This window comes from Cibotium barometz, chromosome 60 (genome assembly GCF_041138505.1).
Source record: "Cibotium barometz isolate CiBa-2024 chromosome 60, ASM4113850v1, whole genome shotgun sequence".
NCBI lineage: Eukaryota > Viridiplantae > Streptophyta > Polypodiopsida > Cyatheales > Cibotiaceae > Cibotium > Cibotium barometz.
The window spans coordinates 32,562,523-32,578,255 of NC_141105.1; the positions used below are offsets into that span (position 1 = coordinate 32,562,523).

General features: G+C 44.8%; 2 protein-coding genes across 2 annotated transcripts in view; one reads left to right on the plus strand and one right to left on the minus strand.

Annotated features, from left to right (window-relative positions):
• The window catches only part of LOC147605246 (K-stimulated pyrophosphate-energized sodium pump protein), a 191,581-nt gene that overhangs the window by 51,342 nt on the left and 124,506 nt on the right, over window positions 1–15,733 (plus strand). Inside the window, exons 2-3 of the mRNA XM_086793782.1 lie at window positions 6,321–6,405; window positions 6,498–6,685. Coding sequence (XP_086649908.1) covers window positions 6,321–6,405; window positions 6,498–6,685 — 273 coding nt within the window. The remainder of the gene's footprint in view (window positions 1–6,320; window positions 6,406–6,497; window positions 6,686–15,733) is intronic.
• LOC147605248 (uncharacterized) lies at window positions 8,333–11,046 on the minus strand. Its single transcript, XM_086794238.1, has one exon. The coding sequence runs from the start codon at window positions 10,265–10,267 to the stop codon at window positions 8,669–8,671; it is 1,599 nt and encodes a 532-aa protein (XP_086650364.1). The 5' UTR covers window positions 10,268–11,046; the 3' UTR covers window positions 8,333–8,668.

The window sequence follows — 15,733 nt, forward strand, 5'->3', positions numbered from 1 at the left end:
ATCACTCTGCCCTGGTTGGTGACCGAGGGTTTTTCTACAGGAGCGGTTTGTTGGTGTTGGACTCACACACTCACACACACAAACCTGCACATTAGGGTTAGGTGCAGGATAGAGAAGCTCACACACAGAAATGAGAGAGAGAGAGAGAGAGAGCCAAAAGTGTGGTATCCACAAAATGCAAGTCAACTCTTGCATGTGTGCCACATCCATATAATATAGAAGTACAAAATATTATAAGTAGAGTGTCCTTTCACACTTGATATCCAAGGGGAAAAACCACATGGGAAAAAGTGCCCTTGGTTAAGCCCTGTTCACACATAGCACTACCATAAGTGAGCATATGCCTACAAATCCCCCCTGTAGTGGAACTGTGAACCTGTACAAGGTAGCAGATCACTCTCTGTATGAGAGTAAGCCCAAAGCTTTGCGGAAAGCTTCAAACTTTTCTCGAGGTAAAATCTTTGTGAATAGATCTGCAACATTATCCTGTGTAGGGCAGTAAGATAAACTGATCTCCCCTGCATGTAGCCTCTCTCTGACATAGTGAAAATGAATCTCAATGTGCTTGGTACGTGCATGAAATACTGGATTTCATGCCATGGCCATAGCACTCTGGCTATTAGTGAGAATGGTGGTGGGTGTTTGTTGACACTCACGAAGATCAGCCAATAGTCTCCTCAACCATACACAATCTACTGTAGCTGTGAAGACTGCCCTGTACTCAGCCTCACAAGTAGATGTGGCAACAGTGGGTTGCTTTTTACTCAACCAAGATATGCATGAACTGCCAAGAAAAAAACAATTCCCATTGGTGGATTGCCTGGTATCATAATCACTAGCCCAATCTGAATCACTGTATGCATAAAGCTACCCCTAGGAAAGAACAAACCAAGATCCAGGGTACCCTTAAGATAACGAAAAATGCGTTTGATTGCTTGCCAATGCTTTGTGCCTGGGCTGTGCATGAATTTGCTCAACAAAGACACCCCAAAAGATATGTCTGGCCTCGTGTTACGCAAGTAAATGAGACATCCCACTGCTTGGCTGTAAATGCCGGCCTCAAAACGCTCTCCATAGTAAGCCGTACACCTGGTTCTACGGGAGTAGAAATGGGCTTACATTCATCCATTTGAAACCTTTTTAGCAAACTTTTTATGTACTTAGTTTGCTGCATAACAATGCCATCATCTCTATGCATAAACTGTATGCTGAGATAGTAGTGTAAAGGTCCCAAATCTGACATATCAAATTCAGCTTTGAAATCTGAAATTTGTGCTTTGCTAGTACCTGTAATGAGCATGCCATCTACATACAAGATGACTATGAGAATATCGGCATTGGTTTTCTTCACATACAATGTGCTTTCAGCTGGACTATTCACATAACCTTGGCTGGTTAGATGAGCATGTATCCTATCATACCAAGCTCTTGGAGCTTGCTTTAATCCATACAATGCTTTGTGTAACCTGCATACTTTATGTTTCTCACGAGGAACTACAAAACCATATTTACATATACTTCCTCTTGTATATTCCCATTTAAGAATGCAGTTTTGATGTCCAATTGATGCACTTTCCATCCTTTATGTGTAGCCAATGCAATCATTGATCTTATTGTGGTCATTCTCGAAGTAGGAACAAAAGTCTCTTCATAATCTATTCCCTTTTTCTGGGAGTAGCCTTTAGCCACAAGTCTTGCTTTGTACCTGTCAATAGTACCATCAGACTTTCTTTTGACTTTGTACACCCACTTTGTTCCAATGACATGCTTGCCTTTAGGCAATTCCACAAGATCCCAAGTATTGTTCTTCATGATAGAAGAGATTTCAGCTTGCATAGCTTGCACCCAATGCTCATTCTCATGTGCTTCTTCATAAGAAGAAGGCTTTTCTGAATCAAAGAGACCACCCATTGCTAATGCAGACTCCCCACGATGTATATTCAAAGCATGGCTAGAACTAGCCCTTGTTCTACTTGTGAGTGGAGCTGCAAGTTTTCTTTCCTGCAAAGTTTTCAGCAACCATCTTGGCACTGACTTGCTTGGCTGTGTCTATGGCTGTTTGCTCTTCCCTGACAAGATCTTCCACTTCTTCCATAGAAGGGGGCTGAATGGCTGGCTGTTCCACATGTTCTACATGAGGATTTTCTTGTGTAGGGGCTGGCTGATCTGAATCCCCCCTAATTGCAATGGGTAAAAGTCCATCAAACATGTCCTGTATGCCTGTATCATTACTTTTATACAAGCTGTACATGGGCTGTTCTGAATTTTCAGCAAATATCACATCTTTACTGACAAAAATCCTTCGTGTAGTTGGATTATAAAGACGGTATCCTTTGCTCTCATTGCTGTAGCCCACAAAAATGCATTTTATTGCTTTGTCATCTAGCTTTGTTCGGAGTTGTTCTGGCACATGTGCATATGCCAAACACCCAAATGTACGCATATAATCCACTGTTGGCTTTCGGCTATACCAAGCCTCAAATGGTGTTATGGTTTTCAAAGCTTTTGTTGGTGGACACCTGTTCAACACATGAGCTGCACACATTATAGCTTCCATCCAAAATTTGTGAGGCAACTTTTGTGCTTTCACCATGTATCTTGCCATCTCCATGAGAGATCTATTTTTCCTTTCAGCTACACCATTTTGCTGCGGTGTATAAGGCACAGTACACTGGTGTTTGATGCCCTTTTGAAGCATATAATCCTTGAATGCATTTGACATGTATTCTCCACCTCTATCTGAGCGGAGTGTTTGGACTTTACATCCACACATATTTTCAGCCATTGCTACAAAGTGTCGAAAGCATGTAAACACATCTGCTTTCGCTTTCAAGGGGTAAGACCAAGCAAACCTGGAGTAGTCATCAATGAATGTGACGAAGTAAAGATGTCCCCCTATGGATGGTGTCCGCATTGGACCACATACATCACTATGTATGAGCTGTAATTTACTTTCAGCTCTAACAGCTCCATCTTTGGGGAATGGTTTTCGTTGCATCTTTCCTAAAATACACCCCTCACATACATGTCTTGTTGGAGACTCAAGAGACGGCATATTATCAACCATAGGATGCTTCTGCATAAGCATCAAACTCCGAAAATTTACATGCCCAAAACGATTATGCCATAGCTCTGCATCATTCATAGCAAGAGTGTGGGCAGCCACTGTATTTGCATCATAAGGACGCTTGTCATAGCTGTCTAGCTTATACAAGCCTTTGTATCGTGTTCCAGAAGTGACTATTTCATAATTCTTTGATGGGTCTTTTACCAAACACTTCCCATCTTCAAATTCAACCTTTAAACCTTGGTCGTTTATGGCTGAGACGGAGAGCAGATTTTTCTTTATCCCTGGAACATACAATACATTTTTCATACAAATATTGGCACCATTGGCTACAATAAGTATGACATTGCCAATTCCCTTTACTGGATATGTGGTATGATCTGCACATGATATAGTGCGGCCATTTGAAGCATAAACCAAGTGCTGAAATACATCTTTGCATGAAGTGATGTGGCTGCATTTTGTGCAATGTCAACAAAATATACTTGCAAGCAAACCAAACACCAATGTGCACTGCAAGGCAACCAAATGTCCTGTGCACACTGCAAATGTATGCCTGCAGACCGAAGGAAGTGTAAACCTGCACCAAATTGTCCAATTATACACAATGTGTATACATACGCGACAAATCACAGCTGTAATGCCCAATTACATGCTCCAATCTGAAAAGCCTCAATTTTTATGCACTCCAATTGCTTCAATGTGCATTTAATTGGCCAATTTTCACAAAAGCCCCAAATTTTTGCAACTAAAAGAGGCTCAATTTGCTGATTTTGACCTCAATTTTGAAAACCCCCAAACTCCAAACCAAACAATATGAATGGCACCACCTGCAATTTTTCTTGCAAAGGGAAACTTCTGGCAAATCCCTAGAATTTTGTTTGTATCTGACCAACCCTGAAATGGCTGCAAAATTTGTATTTGCATGTGAATAAAAATCTGCACAAAGAATACCTGTAGGCAAGGACAACACGGATGGTACAAACGTGTAAAGCAGGTGTCAGTCGGGGAGCACACAGTAGTGATGAAGAGTGGCGTAGGCGTACAGGTCGACGTGCATTGCCAGAGTCGACGGGCGGCGGAGACGGCGCAAGCAAGCGGCGGTGGACAGAGCCGGCGGACGGGCAGGCGGAAGCGACGGTAGTGGGCGGCCGCGGCTGTCTGTGCAGTCGCGCCGCCGGAGGAGCTGGGCGGTGGTGGCTGCCTGTGCACTCGCGTCGCCAATGGAGCTGGGCGGAGCCGGCGGCGGTGGAGAGCTGGCGAGTAAGGGCGGCGGCGGCGCTGGGCGGCGAAAACCATGAGACGGACGGAATCTCGGTTTTCGACGAAAATTCGGTGACAGAATTCCACAGTCAGTTGCAGGCTCTGGACTGAGGCTTTGATACCAATTGTTTATGTTGGACTCACACACTCACACAAACCTGCACATTAGGGTTAGGTGCAGGATAGAGAAGCTCACACACAGAAAAGAGAGAGAGAGAGAGAGAGCCAAAAGTGTGGTATCCACAAAATGCAAGTCAACTGTTGCATGTGTGCCACATCCATATAATATAGAAGTACAAAATATTATAGGTAGTGTCCTTTCACACTTGATATCCAAGGGGAAAAACCACATGGGAAAAAGTGCCCTTGGTTAAGCCCTTTGCAATAGGAGTGGTTGGTGACCATTCAACCTTGGTTGGTGACCGAGGAGTTGCAGGTAATGTGTTTACCTATGTTTTCACAGTTGGATAAATCTGGTGTCGGTTGGATGAGTGTGTACTCTCCGGGCACCCGCATCTTGTACATATAAATACTTCTGTTGGTAATAAAGATACCTCAGGGGGGGTTGGCCCAACTTCAGCCCCTAGTGCTGTGTCATGTGCAAGTTGGTTTATGTTTGCAGGATGTATATGCTCATGTAATGTTTCACAATGATGGTAATCATGTATATGCCAGGAAGGGTTGATGTATGTATGCTGTTTTGGTAGTGAATTGGTTCCGTATACAGGTGCCCGTTTGTGACACTTTGGTGGTGTCTTCTTGTTCTTCGGTGTGGTCTTCTTTGAAGCTTTCTTCTTCTTCTTTTGATATGGTGGACGGCTGGGTGGTTTTTCGCGACCTCAGTTGATTTTACAAGAACTTCTTTACAATGCAGACTTTACCAAGAACTTAACCGGCTCTGGTTGATTGTGGAATGCCAAACTCAAGGACGAGGTAGACCAAACATCGGCTGAAGAAACTTAGAAGCCACTTCGGGAGCCAATATGCACACCCAACAGATGGCTGAATGCTGAAGATGACTTGTTCTGCTGCCTTGGATTGTAGCACAATGAAATGCTCAAACAGATGTATTCACAAGTCCTGGGACTCAAGCACACATGTTTCTACCTTGGATGCCTGCTGAATATGTAAGAGAATGAGATGACTTATGGATGGGCTGAAGGGCTGCTTATGTAGGTCCATATAGTTCCTACATATGCTGTCAGCCTGTTCATTTGGACAGAATATATGTTGATTGGCCTCTCTTATGCATGTCCGCCTGTTGCAAAATTCCCAGGACAAGCTGATCATGATGTTTATGCAGGCGCTTCACATGTGTGGCTGTGTGGGCTGTTCTGCTACTGGCCGACTGGGGTTTATGCCCATATTTGGCCGCCTAGGGTTTGATGCCCATGGTTTGGCCCTTGGTTAGCCCATATGCAAGGCCTTCTAAGGCTGGCTCAAAGGCTAGCCTAAGCCTTATGCTTCTAGGCCCCACTCTAAGGTGATTTATATGCACATTTCTACAAGTGGGTTAAATAACACATACCTAAGGCTTTGGATGTGACCTATGTAGCTCGTGCTTGACATGTCTCTCTGGACTAGGGCTCACAATGGGGTCATGGCATACGACAAATAAATACCTAAAAAGGTCCCACTGATGTACAAATGCAGCATTGATGATGAGCCCGTGTGTCACATAGCACCTCAGTGCATGGGTGCATGTGACACTGTGTCCCTTGTGAACTATTTCAACTGTTTGGAAGCTCTGGATGCCTTGCTTGCCACTTGTTTTTTGCTAGGTCAGCAGGTTCACATGCAGTCTGCCCCTTTTTGAACCCAGCCGAAGTCTTGGGCTGCGATTCTTTCGGTTTCTTTTCAGTTTTGCTCTTAAAGTTTTCAAGTTTATGGATGTGGTTTATTTAGTTATAAAAGTTCTATTCATTTCTATTTTTCTTGAAGGTTATTCCCTGCATGATAATTTATAGATGTTTATTTTGCTGGTTTGCAGGCAGTTGATAATCCACCACAAAGAGCCGACCTTCTGCTCCAGCTTTTTACAGATGTAGCTTTGGAGGTTGATGCCCGTGCTAAAGGTATCAAATGATGTTTTCTTGCTTCGTGTCATGTTCTCAGCATTGACAAAGTGGGCATCGCTTGACAGTTGCATCTATTTGAAATCAAACAGAACTTCTTTACGGCTCGGAGACCGTTGCAAATGTTCATGGAAGCAGACCATCAGTATGCTTTTACGAAGTAGTTGCAGAACGATACGTGCAGGTGCCTGATGATGGTAAAGCTGTTTTACCACTATTTGTACAACTATGGAGCCAGTCATTTGCCTCTCAGATTTTTGCCCTTCTTTTTCACCAGTGGGTAGGTTCCCTTTCTTTGTTTATATGGTGATAATAATAGTGAAGTCAAGATTTGGATGTAAAAAATGGTGTCTCTAGCTTTGATTCCAAAAAGTTGAGAGAGAAAGAAAGAAAGGAAAAAAGATTTTATTATCGTTTACTTAAGACCCAATGGGTCTATGAGACCAAAACGTGTTACAAAAGTTCCATGTTTATATTGAAGTTCTTGAATAGGGAGATAAAACAAGTGCGGGAAGGCCCGGCTATATATATGCCCAAAAAGGGGCAGCCGACCAGCACCACAAGACTGGGCATAAAGGCCCACGACTCCATAAAATGGGGAAAAAGGTGTGTGAAAAGGTGTGAGGGGTGACCAGCCCCTCAAGCTAACATGGTCAGCCCTAGGCGCTCAAATAGGACACCAAAGAGGAGCCAGCAGCAAGGGGATGATGATGTCTAACACCACCCAGTAGACCTGAGGACCGTCGCATAGAGTTGGCTCGTGGTTCAGAGCCTCCCAGCAAGTTCCCCTGTCTAAGGCATTGGAGAGCGAGCTGGCCAACTACTCTGGTCCGGATTTATCCTACCTTCCTTTGCAGCTCCCATTTTGATTGTCCAAAAGAAGGATAAGACCCACGCTTATGTGTGGATTACCGGGTGCTCAAAAAGCTAACAGTTAAGAATAGATTCCCCATGCCCAGAATAGAGTACATCCTAGAACGACTCAATGGTGCAAAAATTGTCTCTAAGATAGATCTTAAGTGTCATGTGCATCCATTATTCCCGATGCTCAGACATGTATATTCTCATTAGCAAATATATGGGTAGATTTAGAGCGGATTTCGCAGTCCTATAGGCTCCTGGAGGTGCCCAAGACATAGCCCAATGGTTGGGACACCTTTTGGGCGTAGTTTGGACAAAATATGACTTTTTGGACAATATTTTGTGGGAAAAATAGGCAAAACCGACGTGATTACGAATTCATACCTTTTTCCTATAAATAAGATTAGTAGGCATTCATTAGGATTATCATTCAAAGATCAAGAGGATCATTCGTCAGAGTCTACAAGGCAGCAAGGACACAATGGTGGATCAGTAGGAGCACCTCTTGTCCGATTGCAAGTAGAGGGCTGCAAGGATCTTTGGTATGTATCATGAAGCTGTGAATCAGCAAGATCATTGAATATATAGCATGTTTTGGCAATGTACGGTAGATTAGGTCTATCTCTCCTTCTCTTCTGTGTCTTTGCTAAACATAGGATTAGGGTTAATCTTCTTTGTTTAGTGTTAATCATGAACACACTTCTGCAACGCATGTTACATTGGTATCAGAGCTGAGGTCATCTTAGGACAGCCCTTAGCTTATGTTTTGTGCATGATGAATTAGGGTTTGCGTTTTAGGGTTTACAAGCAAAATTAGGGTTTTGGGCTCTGTGTGAACAACCATCATACACTCACGAGTTTAGAGGCAATGGACGACGACTTTCTCAAGACTTTATCCAACAAAGAGCTACGGCATGAGTATGAGACTATGTAAAGTTGTCGGAGGCGGGAAGATGAAGAACGATAGAAAAGGGAACAAGAACGCCAAGCCCAGTATGAACAAATCATCGCTGAGTTTAGGCAACAACTCATAGAAGAGGACTATCAGCCATAGTTACCAGGGGACGGGGACGGGGACGGGGACGGGGACGGCTAAAGGTAGGGAACGGGGACGGGGGGTGGGGACGGCACTCAAAATTGTTAATTTTAGAGGAGTAAAGAATCAAGATTAATCAATCAATAACAACAAGCTTTCTAACTCCAAAAGTTATGAATCATGATACACATTACATTTAAAATTAAATTACGCTACGAGGTGCAAGAGTCAAGAGTCAAGACTTGCAAAGTCGGAAAAGAAAGACTTTAAAGTTGATAACATTAAATAGATATACTCAAAAGATGTTGGGGCCTAGGCGATACAAAATATAAGTCACTCGCGGGCCTAGGCGATACAAAATATAAGTCACTCGCTCTCATACTCTGCGCTCCCAATAAGAGAGGTGCTAGCCTCATGATCATGAGTGCGTGAAGTGTGGATGGGGTTTGTGTCATCCGATGAAGGCTCATGATGAGAACCATCTGTCCCACCCTCCTGTGCAATAGTTGTAGCTGCCTCCTCCTGTTCCATCTCCCACTGTGTAAAAGTATCGGCATTGCATCTTGCACTCTTGCCAAGCATGCGCAAGTTTGCGCTAATGAAGACAAGATCATTAGCTCTTTCCACCCCAAGCCGATTTCTTTTCTTTGATGAAATGTGGCTGTAGGAGGACCATAATTGCTCTAGGCAAGAAGAGCTAACGGACTGGCTCAAGATCCGGATCGCCAACTGTTGTAGCTCTGGTCCATCTGATCCGAAGTCCTCCCACCATAATGCTGCACCAACCTTGAATCTGTCCTGCTGCGCATCTGCACATCCATATGAGCCTTGAAATGCCCTGTAATTAGAGAGCTGGTCTCTAATTTTGCGCCTGATTTCTGCATCCGGCGTGAGGCGATCCAAGATGAGTCTCCAACCGTTGCTCACCTCTTTATCACCCTCCTGCCCTTTTCCCTGAAATTCTGGGTCCACCATAAAAGCAGCTGCATGTAAAGGTGAGGAATATGAGCTCCATCTCGCCACACAAAGCGAGTGGATCTCCTCATATCTATCTACGTCTGGCTCAAGCTTCTCAAGACTCTCTATCATCTGGTCCATGGCTTCATATACTTTGCCGATGCATGGCTGCATAGCATCAACAATCCTGAGCAAGTGGACAATGGGATGCACCATGGCGTCAGTGCGCTTGAGGTCCTCCCAAAAATCAGCATCGTCGACCTTTTTCTTGCATGAAATCCCTACCTGTGTACGTGCAAAAGATGAGGAGCAAAACTCATCACTGATGAATAGTTGCCGCACGGCACCCTGACAATCCTTCAAGCGATGCAACATAAGAAAGTTGTATGCAAAGCGAGTGTTCGAGTACTTGAGAAGGACCTTTGTGGACCTCTTCCCAAACTCGGATCGAAGGTATGTGTGATTGTTGATGAAGGTCACAATTGCACATGCATCATCAATCACCGATTCAATCCATGACAATTTCCCAATATCTTTCAAAAGATTATTGAGACAATGTGCCATGCAAAAAGAGACGGTGATTTGAGGATACATACTCTCAAGAATAGCTCCCGCTGCCCTATTTGTCGCCTCACCATCCGTGACGAAACCGATCACACATTCGGGGCCGATAATCTCGACAGCACTACTCCACTCAGCAGCAAGTACATCCGCACTCTTTCCCGTCCCTGAAGCATCATGTGAGGAGACAAAGTACATCTCCCCCCGTGAGTATGCCACAAGGCCATGGATAGACCTTTTCCGTGTGTCATTCCATCCGTCTGCAATCAAAGAGACTCCATTGCGAGCCCATTGTCTCTTTGTGTTTGCCGCCGCTTGCTCAACAAGGCGTTTCTCCTTGTCAAGCATAGTGGTCCGCAAGGTTTCGGAGGATGGAGGTGTGTAGTGAGGACCGTACTCGCCAATCTTCTTCACCATCGTTTTGAAGTAGTCGGACCTATTTATCATTTCAAAAAAAAAGAGGGCAAGTAATTAGAATGGCAAAATGGTGATCCGTGAATCAAGACTCGTGAGACATGATGATGAAATCATGTGAGTGAAATACGTACCGTGCCACACGAAAAGCAATGTGGTCATGAAAAAAGAAGCGGGCCACCGCGGCATCAACCTCCTCCTTCTTTTTGGGATCCCAACTCCCCTCAAGAGTACTTTGCCGACGAGAGAGAGAGGGTGGACTAGGTTGCGGCATTGAGAAGGCGGCTTGTGTGAAGCCACGAGTAGTGCCACGAGGAGGACGTGGTAGAGGGGTAGATGAAGATGCACCACCACCCGATGTAGAACCTGATGTTTGGGTTGGAGTGACATAAGTGTTGGGATCCACTCCACGCACCCTTTGGCTTGCATTCAAAGCTTGATGGGCGGCAAGCTTTGCAAGAAGCTCCTTTCTTATCTCCGGTGTGACCCGCTCACAAAATTTCACCTCATGACCGGGCTCATGCAACAAATGGGCCCTCACCCTATTGGCCCCACCCACACGCTTATATGGGCAAAGCTTGCATGTCCATGGACGTGCACCCCCCGCATGAGTAGGAGGCTCGAAGTTGACCTCATCCCACCATGACCACCCATCCGTTCTACTCCTACCGCCCGCACGAGAAGAGGATGCCATGAATAGTTAGTAACTTAGTAGTAGTCTAGTAGAAGAGGGTGGAGAGAGCTTAGAGGGTAGAGTAGGAGAAGAGGTAGAGGGAAGATTGAAGTAGTCTAGTAGAAGAGGGTGGAGAGAGCTTAGAAGGTAGAGTAGGAGAAGAGGTAGAGGGAAGATTGAAGTAGTCTAGTAGGAGAGGGTGGAGAGGAAGGTGGTGGAGTAGGAGAGGGTGGAGAGGAAGGTGGTGGAGTAGGAGAGGGAGATAGTGGAGAGGAAAGCTTGAGTAGGAGAGGGAGATGGTGGAGAGCCTAGAGGTACATCATCATTCATGGAAGGCTTGAGCAATGAGTAGAAGAGGAGTAGCATAAGCCCATTATATAGCATATGGCAGCTCTCTCTCTCTCTCTCTCTCTCTCTCTCTCTCAAACGGCCAGCCTCAAACGGCCAGCCGGCGCCAACGGCTAGTAGCCGTTGCCCGAAAAAAAAAACGGCTACTTTTCTGTAGCCGTTGCGCCGTTGCAGGCGTCCCCCGTCCCCGGCTGACAACGTCCCGCCGTCCCCTCCGACGGGGACGGCCGTCCCCTTGCCACGTCCCCTCCGTCCCGTCCCCTGCGCCGTCCCGCCTCCGTCCCGCGCCTGCAGTTAATCGGGACGGCGTTCCCACGTCCCACGTGGCCGTCCCGCCGTCCCCCTGTCACTATGCTATCAGCTACGGGAGAAAGAAGCACATCAAGTAAAGCTTTAGGAAGAGGCGTGTCAAGGCCAGCTGTTGTACAAGCAAAGATGGGCATAGCTCAAGGAAACATGGGCACAGTTCATGGTAGCATCAACAAAGGCCAAGGAGGAATCACCTAGGGTTGTGAAACAGTCCATGACTGAGAGCGTCGACCCAATGAAAAGAGAGCTTCTAAGACAAGAGTTCTCGGGAGACGTGATAACAAAAACAGGTGTTTCCGAGGAGGTGCCATTACCCAAGATGCACGTGGCAGAGCCGGGACTAGAACCAGAGCCAACGCTAGAGCCAGAACCCGAACCAGATCTAGAACCATGTACAAAATAGAGCATGCCTTCAAGAACCTGCACTCGTACACATCACTGCAAGACATTGTAGAATCTACTACAGGCTCCCAGAAGTGCCCAAGACATAGCCCAATGGTTGGGACACCTTTTGGGCATGGTTTGGACCCAAAATATGACTTTTGGGACAATATTTTGTGGGAAAAATAGGCAAAACCGACTTGCTTATGAATTCATACCTTTTCCCTATAAATAGGATCATTAGATATTCATTAGGATTATCATTCAAAGATCAAGAGGATCCATTCATCAGAGTCTGCAAGGCAGCAAGGACACAATGGTGGATCAGTAGGAGCACCTCTTGTCCGATTGCAAGTAGAGGGCTGCAAGGATCTTTGGTATGTATCATGAAGCTGTGAATAGCAAGATCATTATATATATAGCATGTTTTGGCAATATACAGTAGATTAGGTCTATCTATCCTTCTCGTCTGCGTCTTTGCTAAACATAGGATTAGCGTTAATCTTCTTTGCTTAGCGTTAATCATGAACACGCTTCCGCAACGCATGCTACATTAAGAGTGGCTACCATCAGGTTCGAATCTTTGAGGCCGATATTCCAAAGACCGTCTTCAAGACCGAGCGTGGCTATGATGAATTTGTGGTGATGCTCTTTGGACTCATCAATGCATTAGTGACGTTCAACAAGATGATATCTCGGGTTTTTTGGGATCTCATTGGCAAATGCGTCTTCATCTTCCTAGATGACATCCTTATCTTCTCAAGGACTGTAGAGTAGCATGAGTGAGATGTGGCACAAGTTTTACAACTCTTGCAGGACAATGAGTTGTGTATTAATGCCAAGAAGAGTGAGTTTGGAGTATTGAAAATCCATTACCTAAGATACATCATCAGCTTATCAGGTGTTAGCCTCAATCCTGTAAAGGTACATGCCATTCTCAGTTGGGATGTTCTCACTACAACCTAGGAAATCCGCTTATTTGTGGGTCTTTGTCAGGCCTACATCACACAACAAGTTTTTTGACCTTGCAGCATCTCTCATCAACTTGCTCAAGGGTGTGAAGATTCGTCGTGAGAAAGTGTCCATCATGGGCAAGGCTTTAGAGGCATTCCAGGCAGTGAAGAAAGTTGCCTTTGAGTCACCAGTTTTGAAGTTGGCATCATGGGATGATCCTTTCGAGGTGATTATTGATGCTAGTAACCTAGCCATTGGAGCTGTTTTATGAAGCAAGATGGTAGGCTAGTGGCTTATTACAGCCGTAAGTTGAATAACGCCGAAAAGATTTATTTGGTGTATGACAAGGAGCTTTTGGGGGCGATGGTTGTGCTTAAACATTGGAAGCACTTTCTTTACGGGAGGGACTTCACATTTAAGACAAATCACTAGGCTCTAAAATGGTTGCAGACCATGCCTAGTGCCCAATGGAGTGACAGGTAGTCCAGATGGAGTCGATTGTTCCAACAATTTGGGGGAATGATTGAGTATGTCCCTGGTAAGAACAAAACCATTGCTGATGCTCTTAGTCGAAAAGGCACTATCCAAACATTGTAGGAGTCTACTATGCTGCTGGAAATTCAAGGCAAAGACTTGGAGAGCATGAAGGCACAATATATGGATTCGGAAGAGTTTGGGACTCAGTATCGGTTTAGCTCTCAGTTCAGAACCAAGCCACTACAGTATACAGAATGATTGGTTGTTTTTCAAGAACTGTCTCTATGTACTAAATGAAAAGCACCAAGTCCTTCTCCATGATGCCCATGACTCTCTTGTTGGAGGTCATAGGGGTATCAACAAAACCCTGGAGATGTCTATTTTGTATACTGTAGTTCTTGAAAAACAACCAATCATAGTTCTTGAAATGCGTTTGGCCTAAAATGCGACGGGATGTCTACCAACACGTCCAATCATGTCAGATATATCAAAAGGTGAAAGTTTCTCATATGAAATAGGTAGGGTTACTTCAGCCTTTGCCTATTCCAGAGGGACCTTTTCACGACATTAGTATGGACTTCGTAGGCCCTCTTCTCGCTTCCGCTAGATCTAGAAACACAGTGTATGACAATTGTGAACAGATTTAGTAATTTTTGCAAGCTCATTCCATGCAAGTAGACTGCCATAGCAAAGGACAATCACATTAGATAGAGATCCCAAGTTCACGTCCCATTTTTGGAGAGCATTGTTTGACAATTTTGGGACTAAGTTGCAGCTGTCCAATGCATTCCATCCACAAACAGATGGCCAAATAGGAATATATGATCAATTGGCTTTTCGACATTCTCAAATCATACTGCCATGACTAGCAGTCGAAATGGGAACAATACCTTCCATTGGTTCAGGCAATCCTGAATGATACTCATTATCAAACATTGGCCGGCAATCCTGAATGATACTCACTTATCAAGCATTGGCCGTGTCACCATTTGGTACCTTCGCCAGTCTTGATCAGTGTTTTGGGGCAAACCAAGGTGAGAATGAGGATTTTCCATAGAAGAACGCCAAAGCATTTATTGGCAAAGTTTGGCGTGATAGATGGCTATAGAGCATGAGTAACATGAGATTGGCATAGTTGTCACGGTATGAGAATACGATACCGTACAATACGATACTATACCGTACGGGAATTTTTGCTACGATATGAAATTTTCGGATACCGCACGATAAAATACGGTTTTTTTTTAACACTTACAACCTATGGAGCTTCAAGCTTGAATGTGAGGGAAGGTTGGGAGGGGAGGAGTCTACAGTGCTTGAGGAACCAGAACTATGTGTCTCTCCCAGTTGGATCTCCCGATTGTCTCCAAAAAAGAACCTGGATGGGTAATGCAATACCAAAGGTCTCCCAGTGTAGCGTTTATGACTAAGGGACCGTCCTTGCACAAATACGAGCAGTGCATCTAGGGTGATAGGTTTAGGAACTCCTCTCTAGATCAAAATGGCCATGTCCAAATCTTCTCCCTCGTACATAACTTCAGAATCTAACTTACTAGTAGCCTACCTATACCAGGGATCTCCAAGTGATGTAGCAAAATTTATCATACCAATCAAGTGTACACTACCAGTCTACCTTGCTAGATTTTTTAGGTCTCTCAACAACCCCATATGGAATAGTGAGTGGACACGAAAGTTGCGAAGTATTGCGGGCATTTGGGATCTTCGTTGAGCAGGGTTTCTATTATTTTTTAAAGCATTTGGAAGTTTTTTTTTCCAAAAAAAAAAAAATTGGGGGGGGGGGGGAATAAAAAATCATACCGTACGAACCGAATGGGTTCGTACCGGTACGAGAAACAACTATGATTTGGGGCATGGAAAGGTGAACAGAAAGAGGCGTCAACATGAAACTTGGGCTGCACGCGTGGGAAAAGCATAAAGTTGATATTTTGGGCCAACCTTGCTACTTTTCGCAAAAAGGAAAAGCACAAGCCCAAAAAATAGGGTTGGTCTACTCTATTAAAAGTAGGGAGGGGCTTCACTTTTGGATAAGTAGCATACATCTGCTGGCTGAGTGCAGCTCTCGTCCTCTCTCTTTCAGTGCTGACCGTACAGCTGATTATCTGGCTGTACAGCAGTCGCCTCTGGTGGTCTACTATGCGCTGGCCAAACACAGGCGACAACAGCTGTTTGCTTATCTCCCTCTTGCGCTGGCCGCACTGTTCACAGCAGGCAGCCCTGGTTGTACAATGCTGGCTGTACAGTACAGCTCTCTGTAGAGATAGCTGTACGATAGCACACGTGTGACAGGAACAACTGTTTTACTCTCTATCCGTAATCTGGCCGTACAGCTGTTGGGT

Bases quoted from the DNA above. Each gene is read 5' to 3' on its own strand.
- LOC147605248 (XM_086794238.1), bottom strand. From the start codon at position 10,267: ATGATAAATAGGTCCGACTACTTCAAAACGATGGTGAAGAAGATTGGC.